The sequence below is a fragment of the Zosterops lateralis genome (assembly GCF_965231275.1).
Source record: "Zosterops lateralis genome assembly, chromosome: 5".
Taxonomy (NCBI): domain Eukaryota; kingdom Metazoa; phylum Chordata; class Aves; order Passeriformes; family Zosteropidae; genus Zosterops; species Zosterops lateralis.
The window spans coordinates 13,737,283-13,753,045 of NC_139766.1; the positions used below are offsets into that span (position 1 = coordinate 13,737,283).

Consider the following 15,763-nt stretch of genomic DNA (forward strand, 5'->3'; position numbering starts at 1 on the left):
CATGAATTTAACAGCAGCATTAAACTGCTTTGTTGTCTGCTCTTTTTCAAATCTCAGCATAAGGCTTATTTTTATCAACTCGAATAATGAAGCAAGATTTTCACAGAAACTTTTTCTAAGGCCAAGATTTTGCTCCTGTACAATACTAGTCAGCTTAGAGTTGATGATTTTTATTTGAAGTCAGGATGTTTTTCCCCACTCTGCATCACCTTTGTCTATCCAAAATATAATCTGCCGTTTTGCTGTCTAGTTACTCAGCTGCATAATGTCCTTCACAGATCTTTAGTGGGTTTTTGTCCTCAGGTCTCTCAATAGCTTGGGATGATCAGAAGGCTCTCACTTGAGTGCCCAGCTCCCTTTCCAAGTCACTTGTATGTTGAGCAGGTCCAAGCAGAGACTGATAGAGCAGGGCACCCATCACCTCTATTCTACAAGGACCACACACTCACTCTACCTTTAACCAGCTATTCATGCCAAGATATTTGGTTTTCATTGTTACAGTTTAGTTTCTTTGACAGTCTTTGTCAAAAGCCTTCTAGAAATCCCAACAGGCTCTATCAAACAGAAAACTTTCTTCACAAGTTTAAAGATACTCAGTAAATGACAATGTCCCAAACTGCAATTGAGAGTGCTTTGTTACCTTGCCAACCAAAAGAGGTGACAGACTTGAAGGCAAGATATCATTTTGTAACTAAAAAAAGTTATGATTGAGACGGTTCTTTTCCCCTAGACTTCCCTGTCTACAGCTTTCCTTTTTCTCTTTTTTTGTGACCTGAAGAGCCTGTCCCAAAATCCAAGATCCCTGAGGATGTATGTCCATACCTAGACAAGATCAAGCACTCTCAAATCATTCCAGTAGAGAACAGATTGGAAAATGCGTCACAGCAACGCAGAGTTCAACTTTAAAGACAGGTACGACAAAGCTTCATTTCAAAGAGCTCATCTGGCAAGACCTCGGGCCCTGTGGTTTGCTTTTAAAGTGGAGTGATTTGATGTTGCAGTGACATCAAGGCTACTTTATACGGCAACATGCAGTCAGTTAAAACCTCTTTTTCTCCCTTTAAATTTTGCTAAGAACACTTTCTTTCAAAAGACATCTGGATTTCATAGGAAGGATGTAAAAACACACAACAGCGTCATTGTAGTACTTTCCTGAGTGAACTGCGGGCCCATTCCATACTCTAGTGAAACACAACGGGATGGGAAGGGCTGTAGGGAGGTTGTTGGGAACAACAGCGCATCCTGTGGCCTGCAGTGTCGGCGCGGAGGGAGGCCTGGCCGGCGGGCCCGGCCCGGCTGGCGGCGCGGTTTGGCGGGCAGGGGCCGGGCCGCGGGCAGGTGCCGGTGCCGGTGCCGGTGGCGGGCACGGTAGAGCTCTACGCGCGGCGGGCGGGGCGCGCTGAGGTCAGTTCCGCCGCCGCGCGGGCTGGGCCGGGCTGGGCTGGGCTGGGCGGGGGCCGGGCCGGGCCGGCGGCGGGGGGCTCGCTCGCCCTCCCTGCCGGGGTGAAGCGCCGCAGGGCGGGGCGGCAGCGGCCGCGCAGGACGCGGGGCGGCGCTGCGTTCCTCCCGTGTCCGGCGACGACGGGAGCGGCGGCGGCCGGCGGGGTCGGCGCCGAGGGGAGGCTGCCCTTCCTTCATCCCCCTCGTCCCGCTCCGAGACAGGTAAGGCAAGCCCCGGGCCCGCGGCTCCCGCCGCCCTCCCTCACTCCCTCCCCTCCCCTCCCCTCCCCTCCTGCCCTCCCGCGCGGGGCCGGGGCGGGCGGTGCTGCCCCCTGCGGGCCGGCGGCGGCACTGCGCGGCGGCGGGCGGAGGTTGCGCGGCCCGCGCAGCGCCTGCCCCGCAGCGCATCCCCCGCGGCGCCGCGCTCGGGCCCGCACCGCGCCGGGAGACAGAGCCGGGCCCGCCTGGGGCTCGGGACTGCTGCCTGCCTGGGCTGCACGCCCAAGGAAAGGAGGGGTTTGGTGCTCGCCGTCTCGTGGACGCCATCAGGCCGCTTTGGACCGAAGCTGTTGTCCAGGTTTGTCGTCTTGGTCATCCTCCTGAAGAAAAGGAGCTCTCGGGTTAGTAAATGTGTTCATGGGCAAAATACAACATCCTGTGTTTTGTGTGCAAATGAGGTTCGTTTGATTGTTTGGGCATAAGATAGGCTTAATTGAATCCCATATTGAATTTTGTTGCAAGACAATCTATCATTGAAAAGTGTTACATTGGGCATTTAAAGTTATTTAGACGTATAAACAGATTTTCCTCCAAATAAATAATTCAGTGTTATCGTAGATGTAGCCAAAATGTCCTGAAATGTACATTTAATTTAAAAACTGTTTTATGATTAAGAAGACTAGTGGTGTTTTACAGGATTTTTCTAGCAGTCTGTTGTGCATTGTTACTGCAGTAGGTGGTTACAGTCAAGGCTCTTTTCTTGCACATACAAACAGTATGTGGCTAATTTTAGCATGAAAGAAATCTGTGGAAATCTATTTTAACATCTACACGAGTGCTTTGAGATCAGGGCATGGAGGGATATGTGCTTTTAATGGGGCTCTTCCCCCTCTTCTCCCATTTTCTTCAGTGCCATATTTGCTTGCTGCATTTCCTACAGGCCTTAGAACTCAAGAGTAGGGTAATGCTTTGTACTACTCCGTATGCTCTGGTTATGCAGAAGGACTTTGAAAATCATTGTAAACTGTGTAAAATGAAGAAATGAGCAGCATAGATTTAAAAAAATCTATTATACATATAATGATAAACAACTCTACAAACGTCTCTGAGCACTCTCTAGAATACTACTTTTGATAGAGTAGTTATTTGGTAATGCCTTGTTTAGCTTATTGCAGGAAGACCACCAAGCAGTTGAATGATACGACAGAAATGTGTATCTTTCAGACACAAATAAAGCTGGGCCTTGTTCCTAGAGCCACAGGGAAGCAGACCTCCATTTCAGTAGAATGCTGCATGGTACATACATGTACCTGCATCCATACAATGCCAAAAACGTTAGTAGATTGAACAGTTTTTCACTTATGCATTTAAAAAATAGTATTTCCTTTCAGTCTGTGTTTTGCATGACTTTATAAGTAATAAACATTTTAAGTGTAATTGATTTTTTTCCTGTAGAGTGAAAAAACTGTATATTTTTTTAATAAAAATGAGCTCTAAAAACTTGGTGCATGGTCCTTGCTCGTCTTAATTGTCTGCATTGTCATTCCTCATTCATTTTGCTTTGAATAACCTCATGTGACTTTCAACTAAAAACCAAGACTGTTACAACTGTGATTAGCTGTTATTTTAAGACAAAATGGCTTTTTAAGAAGAAATACTTGTAGACAAATTTTCTTTGATGTATTTGAATAGTTTGTTTTTAAATACAAAATTAATTATTTTAATTAATACAATATGTAATACTTGAGTGAAGCACTTTGGCTCTCTCCCAGTCATTAGGCCTAAAATTAGTGACTGGTAATTGGCAGCCGTGTAGTTGGGTCAGTAGAACAGTAGAACAGTTAACTCTGCTGAACAAAGATAGTTGATGTTAAACAGTCAGTGTATATATATATATATATATATGTTTGTGTGTGTGTTTGCGTGTGTGTGTTGTTATGTAAAATTGTAAAATACAGGCAAGATAATTTTAAGCATGCACAGAGACTTAAATATTTCACAGTGGCTCAAATTTTATACACTGTATCCTCCTGATGCGGTGATGCACAGTGTCTTCCAATTCTGTTTAAACTTCTTTTTCCTAGGGATGACTTATATGGGCTTTTCAGTACCGAAGCACACCCCAGTTATTGGCTGCAGTCTATGACCTTTCTGCCGTGTGTGCTTTGCTGAAGTAAGGGCTCATTTATTTGATCACATAGGCTAAATGCATCCTTCTCATCACACCCTTTTCACTGATGGCAGCATATAGTTTGAACTAAAGGAAACTAAAGCCCTGGAATATACATATTCTTTGAAATGATGAACACATGTTCAATATATTTGAAGTAAATAGAAATTTCCAGTCTGACAGTGGCCACGTCAGTGGTTTATAACCTACTGCAGTGCAAAACCCCTTGTACTGGTTCAATTTGGCAGAGTCAGTCTGCAGAGGATGTTTTGTCCTATTTTCCTTTGTTTTAATGGATCTTTGTTTTTTAACCTTTATGTGCATGGGGTATCCACAATTTGGAATGCCTTTTAATTCCTGTGGATCTATTAATCTCTTGTGTCTTGAGCAGCAAAGTTCAAGATATGATAGTGTTGTGTGAAAGGCAGAAATGTTTGTGTCGTTGAATGTCTGACCTTTTAATGTCACTGAATTGCAGGTGTTTGGTAGGGGCGAATGGGAAAATTTGGTTTATCTTTCTTGTGATGTCTTTTTTCCATGTGCTTTTTTTTTCCAAACTAGGGTCTCTGATTTTTTTTTAATGTTTCCTAATTTGGGCACTTTGTTGTATTTCTGATTTTTTAATTTTTTTTTTTTCTGAATTCATTCAGGCAGTCACTGGAATTGATTTTGACGCTCTTAGTGTCTCATTTTATTTTTCATCCATCCCATTCCTGTGTTTGCCATTGAGACTCTTTGTAGACTTCGAGGTCTTCCTTTAATGATATCTTTGGGTTGGTCTGTATGCACTGCATATGATTATATCTTGAAAAATCAACTATCTGTCTTCTAAATTATAAATCTTCTTAAATGTTCTGAAGCATGTTTCTGCCAACCCTTCAAATACCAAAACAAGTCTTTAGGGGAATTCCTCCCCCTCCCAACCTCCCCCAGTGATACGGAGTGAATGTATGTAATGTTCACCTCCCTTTGTGTACATTGATGATCTTGGCTTTCTGAAGTGACCAGAAAAATACATATTTTTTTAATATGGCATGAAATTTCAATATAATTTTGGGCATATTTTATCCAGAATAAATATAAATTGGAGCTGTTTGTATCAAACAGCTTTTGTTATTTTATTGTTTTGTTATTTACTGGTCAGTGTTCAGGGTACATGATGAAAAACTAGCTAGGAAGACAGCAGAGGTGTTACTTCGACATCAACTGGTTATTCAGGTTGTTTTTTTTTTTACCTTTTACTGGATCTGGCTGGGATGGAGTTAAATTTCATGAAAGCAGCCTGTACAGTGCTGCATTTTGGATCTGTGGCTAAAACAGTCATGATAACACACTGGTATTGTGGTTGTTGCCCCCTCGCCTCACTCTAGTGAATAGGCATGGGGTGGGCAAGAGATTGGGAGGGCACAAAGCTGGGACAGCTGCCCAGAATTGGTCTGGGGGATAGTCCACATCATACAATGTTATGCTCAGCCATGCAAACTGGAAGCAGAGGAAGAAGGGCAGAGGGCGCTTTGCCTTCCAGGGTGCCTGCTGCTCGGAGACTGGCTGGGCATTGGTTTGCTTGTGGAAGGTGGTGAGTGATTCCCCTTATGTCACCTCCCTGCTTCTTTCCTTCTGTTCAACTGCCTTTGTCCTGACCCATAAACTTTCCTGTGCTTTTTCTCTTCTTCAGTCTCCTTGCTGCTGAGGGAGGGGAGGGTGGGAGAGCAGCAAGCAGCTCTGTGGCTGCATGGCTGCTGCCTGGGATCAACCTCGGCACATATGGGATGCAGGCACACACGTATGCTTGAAACCTGCATTCCAGCAACACGGTATTTGTCACAGGTCTTCATGAAAGTATGGTTTTGGGCTTAAACCATGGCAGGCTTTCCTACATATAGCTGTTTGAATTAGGAAAGTTTAAAAGGATTACTCGTCTGTTCTTCGAATTACATATGTTATATTTTTCTGCTATAGTCTTGGACTGAGAAGCCCAGAGCTGTTAAATTGAAGCATTCTGAAAATGTTGGACTGTGTTTCTTGTACTTCCTTGCCCTTTCAAGGTTGTGGATTCTTTTTCAGGTTCTCCCATAAAGTGAAATCTATGGACTTTAAAAAATACAAGAAAATTCTCTGGATTTATATGTTTTTTGCGGTCAAGGATCTTGGTGACATAAATTCTCTACGCTTTCAGTTAGTTCACATGGAGGGCAGTTTCAGTATTAACAGATGTTTATTCAGATGTTGACAGCATAAAAAGGCAAATACTGATATAGCTTCCTACTTTCCTTTCAAATGCTGTATTACTTCTTTCTTAAAGCTGTATAGAAATGCATAAAGCATCTTTGGTCTGGATCTTGAACTTATCAAGATCTCTCATCTTTCTCCTGACACAAAACAGTGGATGTCCTGAACACAGGCCTACCACCACACTTGTGTGTCAGTGGATTAGTCTTAAGTCTGCAGAATGGTAGTAGCCAGGGAAGGATGTTCCGTCTGAACTACTGCAAATGTTTTGCTTTTCTTTCCTCTTTAGAATCAGAGTAGAAGAGCACATAGTGTCGTCCACATTAGAATTGCTTGAAGAAAATTCTCCAGATCATGATACAATAATCATGTGTTCCTCAAGTTTCCTCCTTCCTGCAAAGCTGCCACTGATTTGTTTTTCACATTGTGTGTATTTTTACAGCTGTCTGCATTGCAATGAGATGAGATTACTACAGTTCTAGAACTACCCACTAAGGAATTTTAGTGTACACCCATCCATCTGCTTCATCAAGAGTGAAAAGCTTATTATGTTGTCCCTAACCAGTTTTCTAACCAGTTTTTACTGTTGTTTGTGGTTACATCAGAGTACTTTGAGGAGCTTCATCTTTAGGGCAGCATTGCTATAATAGTTACAGATATCAATGGAGTACAAGGAAGATCATGGAATCACTGAGTGGTTTGTGTTGGAAGAGACCTAGTTCAACCTCCTGCCATGAGAAAGAGTCCTTTCCACTAGACCAGTTTGCTCAGGGCTCTATCCAACCTGGCCTTGAACACTGGCAGGGATGGGACATCCACAGCTTCTCTGTGCAGCCTGTTCCACTGCCTCACCACCTTCACAGTAATGAATTTCTTCCTAGTATCTAATTTAAATCTACCTTTCTTCAGCTTGAAGCCATTCCCTCTTGTCCTATCACTGCATGCCCTTGTGAATAGTCTCTCTCCAGCCTTCTTGAAAGCCCCTTTTTGGTACTGGAGGGTGCATAAAGGTCTCTGTGAAGCCACATCTTTAAGCTGAACAACCCCAACTCTCTCAGCCTGTCCTCATGGGAGGAGTGCTACAGCTCTGTGATCAGCTTCAAACAGATCCAGAGGAAAGCCGCTAAACATCTTTCTTGTGTTGGTGACCCCAAAACTGGATGCAGCAGCTGTCCAGGTGGGGTCTCATGAGAGCAGAGTGGGAGAATCACCTCCCTCAAACTGCTGGCTACACTGCTTTTGATCCAGCACAGGGTATGGTTGCTTTCTGAGTTGTGAGCACATAAGATGTAGGAAAACCTTCTTGGATCAGATGTTTAGTCCTGTCAAGTTGTTGAGAAGGTAACAGAATTATTCAGACTGGCAAAGACCTACAAGATCATCAAGTCCAGCCTGTGCTGTAACCCAGCACTGCCAAGCCAACTACTAAACCATATCCTTGAGTGCCCAGTCTACATGTCTTCAGTATCACCAGGGATGGTAACTGCACCACTTCCATAGCTAACCTGGTCCAATTCTTGGCAACCCTTTCAATGAAAAATTTTTCATAATAATCAATCTAAATATGCCTTGGTGCTACTTGAGGCAATTTCCTCTTTTCTTGTCACTTGCTACATGGGAGAAGAGGCTGACACCCACCTGGCTACAGCCTCCTTTCAGGTAGTTACAGAGAGCAATAAGGTCTCCCCTGACCCCCTTTTCTCCAGGATCAACACCCCCGGCTCCCTCAGCCACTGCTTGTAAGATTTACTCTCTAGACATTTCACCAGCTCTGTTGCCCTTCTCTGGACTCACTCAGGCACCTCAATGTCTTTCCAGTAACATAGTTTAATATCTTTATTAGCATATGATTATTGTGATGGGAAGCTGCTTAAATGAACTCAGCACTGTGCTTTTGGAGTCCAAATCAGGCCCTGATGTCTGTAGGCAGACTTGGTGAGACTCTGGACTTCAGAAGCAGAAGCCTTTTGTGGGGTGTATTGAAAATCAGAAATAGCCTCATGCAATTGAGTCTATTTGTGATTGCAAGTGTATGCAACAATATGTCTATAACTAATGATGTTAGAATAAGAAAGGCGTTGATTGGACTTTGTGTATGTCTCAAAAGCTTAACTTGATTGTTTATTTTCCAGATAATAGTGGTCTCATAGTCTTGCCAAAAGCTTAATGGCTGAGATCTTCTTCCTGTTAAATATACTAGAGAGACAGAGTGCTAAAACCTGTGGGCCAAATATATTGCATGTGTTAATTTGGTGTTTCACAGTGATATTACTAATCTCCCTCTGCCTTATGTTGTATTGTTTATTTTGCTTGATTGACGTTCTGTTTTATTAGAATGAAGTGAATTATTTATATGCTTGTCCACATATATAGAAGTGATTACACTGTAATATTAATAGAAGAGAAAGTAATTAATTTTGCAGCCACAGACTGTTTTGACTTCATTACTTTGAGAACATATGAAGCATAAATCACATCTTGTTATGAATTAGTGCTCAAGATTGTTTGTATTGAAGCATTGGCACTGATTAAAAAAGAACTTCCTTCTGTATGTCAGGAATTTTCATGCTAACTTTAAATTCTTTTATTTAAAAATGAACTAATAGTTCTGTGTTTCTAGTAACCATCAAGGCCACATTCTGCTTCCCTGCTATTCACATATGAATGGCACTTGCAGTGTTTCATGGTATCTTGCCCTGAACTGAGAGCTATATATGAACGGAAATCATACTCTGCTGCTCAGTTTTGTTATCAAGTATCTTGTTTGGCTTATAAATATGTTTCTTAAGTGTAAAATTTTTCATGATGTGGGAGAAATAACATGAACTCTTTAGGTTGTGATGCATAGCAGGTAATGATACAAATTTGGAACATTTTGAATGAGAGCAAATGTTAAAGGATTATTTGATTTGGTACGTTTTAGAGTTATTGGTTGTATATGCAGAATACAATCAGTGGTATATAACAGTAGACTTGCACTGTGTAATTCAGCTGTAGTCCACTAATAGTTCATTTATTAATTCATTGTATTTCAGCGATCACTGAATCTTAATTGACTTTATCTTTTGCTTTTTATTCTTTAGTGCTGCAAGCTAATTGACTAAGAAAATGGAATATAATATGGATGCAGTTGCTTGAACATCATTTCTTCCAAAGCTTGAATTCTGCAGATTGGTGGCCTGAATGATTGATTGATAAGCAACATACACAAGACTAATACCAAGAAAACATTCTGTCTGTTGCTGCTGTTTTAATGAAAACGATGCAGAGTTGCTTCTTCTGAAATGCAGTTGAAAAAAATGAGGGAAATTTTACCAAGATTGTACCCTGGCCAAATTAATGATAAAAATAATTCTTTAACTACATCCCCAAAGCAATCTGATGATAAAGCAAATCTGTCAAAGGGGGCGGATGACCAAAACTGCTGTTACCAAGGAACCGAGGCTGAGAACAATAAGTTGTCACTGATAAGCTGTATAAAATGCAGAAATGTTCAGAAAATTTCAATGCAAGATATAGAAAAGCATAAGAAGCTTGAGTGGACTGAAGACAAAAATTTCATCTGTAAGAAGTGCAGTCATACTAAACCACCAGCTTTTGATTTTGTTCCCGAGGGTGCCAATGCTGCAGACTATGAAAAACATGAAAGAAAAACCCCAAGTAAAACCCAGAAAACATTTAAAGTAAAAAATTTTCTGCCAGGTAAATACTACTGTGATAAATGCAGATTTTCAACAAAGGATCCTTTACAGTATAAAAAGCATGTAGGGCAACATGAAGAAATTAAGTTTCTTTGTTCCCACTGTAGTTACGTATCCTACACCAAAGGAGAATTCCAGAGACATTTGGTGAAACACACTGGAACCTTTCCATTTCAGTGTGAGTACTGTGAATATGGTGCTGTTAGACATGACTATATAGTTAAACACACGAGAAGAGTGCATGAAACACCCAGAAAACGGCTGTCAAATGCTCTCATGAACCATAAGCAAAAGAAGCAGAGTCAAAGCACTTTATATAAAAAGCAGAAATACAATAAAATTGCTTTCCAAAATGAACTTTCAAATTTATCTTCAAATATGGTTTGTGAGATTCCAAGTAAAGTAACTAAAACAGTCTGCTCGTCTCAAAATGTAGAATGTAGCATAAACACATCGTCAGTCCAGGATAAGACAATACTGGAGCCATCTGAAATGAGTGCATGTGAGAGTCAAAGTGTGGAGGTCGAAGTTTATTCTCCAAAAACAGAGCCTTTACAACCTGGGATGCCTTTAACAGTAATTGCACCATCTGAACTTGTAGTTCCTTCCAACTGTTTAGCTCAGATAGTAGAGCTTAAAATAGTGAATGGAGCGCAACAGCTGGTTCTTAAACTAATTCCTATGAAAGAAGCAGCTTACAAACAGGTGAACTGTGCAGAAGAGGAGCTTGAGAATCAAGGTATAGAACGATCTGCAGAAGTAAAAAAAACATCTGTGTGTCAAAATGAATTACTAACTATGGAAGTGAATGTAAACAAATTATCCAGTGTTAGTAACCAGCTTAATTTGGATAGTTCGTGTGACAAGAATTCGGAATGTTTTTGTTCTTCTGATTCTCAACTCTCAGACTGTAGCTCTGTATCTATACAGAGGGAAGATACATCAAAATTATGCTTTCATTTAGTGAAAGGTATTGATGTCCATTCAGGTGTTATAGAACTTTGTTCTCCATCTCTGGTAATGAACAGTACTGAAAAAAAAAGTGATCTTAAATCCTCAAGAGGGAAAGTAGATGGAAAAAATAGCTTGCATAGTGATCTGTATTGTCATGAAGAAGCTGAAGATACATACCGTCCAAAATACGCTTCTGTTTCTGAAGGTAAAAGTTTCAAAAATGTTTCAGTAGAAGCTGCTCAGGAGGGCAAAATTTTTTCTGCTTTCCATAAAGAAAAGGATACTTTGTCTGTGAAGAGGGTTGACAAAGAACGTAGGAGTCTACCAGTCAGCTCTACGGAAGCACATATAGCTGGAAAGGGTTTTGATAAAAAATGTATTACATCTTCTGAAGCAGGAAAAAACTTCCATGTTGCTAAAACTCCACCTTTTGAGGATAGAACTTTCAGCTTGAGCAAAGTAAAGAGAACTGAAACCATAAGTCAAAAGAGTAGTCACCTTCTGGAATCACTAGAACTACAGAAGATGGAAAATAAAGGCAGTCCTTTTGAAGGACCTGTTATTTCATCTGTATTTTCTCTTAGCTCTGGGGCTGAAAACGTTCCAGAGGATGTCAGATGGGATTACACAACACGCAGGAAGAAATCAGCAACATTGCTGTGTAAAAAGATTGCTCAACTCATGTCTTCTGCTGAACCTAACATGAAATCCATGCCCTTGAGATGTCAGGCTTCCAGAAAAACGTTGCTTTTGCCTCCAGAAAGTTCAGCAAGCTATGAGGGAGCTGTTTGTGCCACTGAAGTGGAACAACCTGCAGCGTTGTCTGAAGTGCATGGTGGAAGAAGTGTGATTAGTGGTGAAGAGCACAGTAAAGATCAGCTCTTGACATTTGCAAGAACTTCTAAAAATAGGGTAACTAAAAATTCCCATGTTGCTACCCCAGTATTTATCCCCAAAGGGACAATGCTGAGAGTGCTGAGTGCTACTAGCAGTCAAAGCGCATATGGAATAGAAAACAGGGGTGAAACATCAGCTCCTGTGCATCACAATGAAATGTTTCTGCCTCGCCCCGTCCCTGTCAGTGTTTCTGAGACACTTAGCAGTAGTTTCCCATGTTTGCCTAATCAGACCGAACCAAGTGCTGAGTCCCAAACTATATCACTCAGGCAAAGACCAAAGCGAGAGGCAAGTGCTAAAAATAACAGCAAGCAAACTGGTGTACCATTTCAAAAAAGCAGTGATGTGAGCAAGCAAAGCAAGCCCTATTCAAGAAGTCAGCTAGGTCCCAAAAATAAGGCAAAACAAGCAAGCTTCAGAGAACTTCCTAAGAGGAAAACAAGAGCTCAGTCAGAAGCCACTTCAAGTTCTGATATGTCATACCTGTTGACAGCAAGACGTCTTCGACTTGTTCCTCTGAAAATGAATCAGTTGATAAGATGCCCTCGTCGTAATCAGCCAGTTGTGGTATTAAACCATCCTGATGTCGATTCACCAGAGATAATTAATGTAATGAAGACTATCAACAAGTATAAAGGTCAAGTCCTGAAAGTAGTTCTGTCAGAAAGGACTAGTAGTTGTCTTGGTGTCAAACGTTATCGAAAGCGTCTTACTCTTCAGAATGCTGAGACAGGAAACCAAGCGAAAAAGCAGAGTATGCTAAAAATGAAGCTAAAAAAGACACACAAGAATAACTACCAAGTGGTGGAAACGTCACCAGCTGAAGCACTTCAGTGTCTGTTTAAGTGTTGGTTTTGTGGAAGAGTATATATGGACCAAGAAGAATGGATAAGTCATGGACAGAGGCACTTAATAGAGGCAACCAAGGGTTGGGATGTTCTTTCTCTTCAAGCAAAAAAACATTAAGTGGGAGCCTAGGGGAGGTTTCCCCTCTTGCTTTAATGAGTGACACTAACTTGCTTGGAATGGAGGATGGAAATGACTGCTTTATTTTGCCAAAAGTCCTCTACTGTTAGCAAAGTGAAGAAGAGAGTAGAGGTACAGAGAGGCAGAGAAGCTGATAGTGAGAATTAAGCACTACTTTGCACTCTTGTGTTTGAAATTTGTGTTGGAGGTCAGCTTCATCTGTTCCATAGGAGAAATTTCAAGATTTGCTATGCAAACATCTTTCTAGGTAGCTTAGGATACTGTGCTGTATGTGGTTTGTGATAGGTCTGTATGGATTAAAATCTTAGATGATGAGATCTTTGTAAATTTAACAGGATTTATTTTGCTTTATTACAGCATGGTGTTTCAGAGATCGAGCACATCTGTACGGAAATGAACCTTTGCTCCTCTGTGGACAGCAAGTGTATGTCATAGGTTTTAGTGGCAAATTAAGCACTATGCATAAAAAGTAAAATTTAAATGCAAGTGCTCTGTTTCAGTGAAATAAATACACTTCTGCTGACTTCAGAGGAGGTACAAGGGTATAAATGAAAAATCTGTGGAATCAGTTACTCCTGTCAGATCAGATAGCACTAAAAAAATAATTTTGTTTAGTATTGGATCTTTACCTAGACTGTATTGTATAGATGTGAGGGAGCAGAACACTGTCAGGGTTCTGTACCATCAAGCCAGAGATACCATCTCCAGTGGTATCACTCAGCTTGGGCTGATAGTGAAAAGCACTTCTCTATGTGGCCTCAAGGCTGTTCTGAAATAGTATTAGCCAAACATAAACCCTCTTCCACCTTGTGTGTGATAGAAGCATTTACAGACTTGGTATTTGGTTAGAACTCTAGTTGGTGAGCTTATTTACGAGGGAACTTGTTGAAGACTTTTCGAAATGAAAAGCCACGTTGCACAGCTTTTACATTGACAGTGTTGAACCAGATTTTCAGTGCAATCTTTCATTATGCTTAAGAATTTAGATGTTACAAATTATTTTTTGTAGGCCTCAAATTCATAAAGCATGTGCCTAGTTACAGATTATGTCTGATGCATACTAACTTCAGTGCAGTGTAAACATTGCTCAGTTGCTTAAACACTTCTCTAAATCAGGGCCAAATTTCAGTTTTTTAGTAAAAAAGAGGGATGGATGACACTGAAGTTAATGTTTCTGTATGTGAGCTGTGGATGTTTCTCTTCATCTTGTCAATTTTAAATCATTTTAGAATCGTATGGAATGAAGTATATTGAAGCACATACTTAAAATTAAAATAATATGTTACAGTTTTAGAAATATGAAAATCAGTACTGACTCTAATGCTGGATGTGTGTTCTGTGTTTGAACTGGGACTTCTCTGGTAAATTGGTTGTCCCTAACTTTTCACTGATGGTGCATTTTTGTAAACAGTTTAGCTGGGAATATTTTTTTATATACTCCAGCAGATTATACATTGTTTTGATAAAATATTTATCATATCTACATTGGAATGTAAATATTTTAAAACTACATCTGACTGAGGTTTATTTTCAAAACCACTTATTGCTTTCCCATATTTTTGCAATACAGTGTTAAAATCCTTCAGATAGCTGGTGCTTTAAGTCAGATCTTTTTCATCGTGTACACATGGAAAATTTTTGTATCATTTGTATCAGACTAACCTATTCCACAGAACAAACTTTGTTTTTCCTGTTTTGTCAATAATAAGGAAATGACAGTTCTCATTTTATATTCAAATGGAATTATATTTTTTTAGATGGGTACACTAGAGGGTTTTTTTTTCCACTTCATATACTTCGATGCCAAACCTATCAGTGCTATTTGCATTTTCAATGGTGAAAATAGTTTCCATTTTAAAACTAAAGCGTATCGTATACGATAAATACTGAAATGGTTAGCACAAAAAACCCCATGGTTAGCATTCCTCCTTTGTTTTAATTCCTTCAGTCCAGGTTACTGGTTGAATTAATTTTCTTTCTGTAGAAGCTACCAAATAAATAGTTTTGAATTTGCTTTGTAAGAGTTGTCACTGGCAAAATCAGAACATTGCTCATGAAAGCTGTACTGGGGGGGATGGGGGAAGTGTTGCTGCTCAGCTTTGTGAACAGGGTGGTTTAAGTATACTAGTAATGCTTGTCTTCTGTAAGCAAGTTTACTGTTTACTTAAGTAAACATCTGCAAAGCTCTGTATGTCACTGCCATAATCTGTTACCTACATTGTTAAGCCTTGGGGTTTTTATGGTTTTTAATTTAGATTTTTTTTTTTGTTTGTTTCAACATGAAAACCTTTTGTAAGTTAAATTGTATTGTGGTTATGAAATTCTTAAAGCAGATTATGTCATCCTTTTTTTATGAACTCTGCTAAACTATTTTAGCAGCTTCTGTTTTGTTACTTTTATTACATAAAATTATGTCAGAATAATTTCATTCAACTGTGTCATCAGTTTGAGAGAAGTAATTTACAGTGGATGTTTTCATCCCTTTTGATGCAGCATTGAGAAATAAAAAGGTTGCAAGAAAATAACAATCAACTGCTAAGTTTTTTTAGAGCTGGTTTGTGCCACTACATAGTATGTCATAAATTGGGTTGGAATGTTGTGGTTTTGGGCTTGAGTGGTTTTGTTCATCTTGTTCCTGTTCTATAAGGATAAAGTAAGTGAGGTTCCTTTTTTGGTATATTACAATAACGTAATCAAACTTTTGAGTGTAGTTGGGAAGATCATCAATGCTGTGCAGAAAAACCCCTTTATATACATATGGAATTGTAGTTTGCCTTCATATACATACGGAATTTAGCTAGGCTTCCAAAACTCAAATTGCATGAATAAATATTTCTGTATTTCTTTTCTGGAAAAATAATCACATTCTCATATTCTTTGCTCATACACACTGGGGCATGTTTTCTTGCTGATTTTGAAGTACATCTACTCTTCTTGCTTATGATTTTCATCTACATTTGCACATGGTATTAATTCAAAGTGACTGTTTGCATAATGGTCCTACTATATAAGTGTTTGAAGGCTCAGGTATGGAATACACGTATCTGCTGCTTAAGCTAAAGAATAAATGCTCGTTGAATAGTAGAATTTACATAATACAGCTGGCTTTAAAATCTCCAATGCCTATAAACATCAGCTGACACTAAGTTTGTTGGCAGCTGAGCAC

General features: G+C 40.1%; 1 protein-coding gene across 3 annotated transcripts; it reads left to right on the top strand.

Annotated features, from left to right (window-relative positions):
- The first annotated feature begins 1,389 nt into the window (after positions 1 to 1,389).
- ZNF518B (zinc finger protein 518B) lies at positions 1,390 to 15,652 on the top strand. 3 transcript variants are annotated; one of them, XM_083861814.1, is made up of 2 exons: positions 1,390 to 1,404; positions 9,142 to 15,652. In XM_083861814.1, exon 2 carries the CDS (start codon positions 9,343 to 9,345, stop codon positions 12,574 to 12,576), a length of 3,234 nt encoding a protein of 1,077 aa, XP_083717940.1. In that variant the 5' UTR covers positions 1,390 to 1,404; positions 9,142 to 9,342; the 3' UTR covers positions 12,577 to 15,652. The 3 variants fall into 3 exon arrangements, with proteins under 3 accessions (XP_083717940.1, XP_083717938.1, XP_083717939.1); XM_083861812.1 differs by lacking the exon at positions 1,390 to 1,404 and adding an exon at positions 1,573 to 1,662; XM_083861813.1 differs by lacking the exon at positions 1,390 to 1,404 and adding an exon at positions 2,002 to 2,060.
- The last annotated feature ends 111 nt before the right edge of the window (positions 15,653 to 15,763 follow it).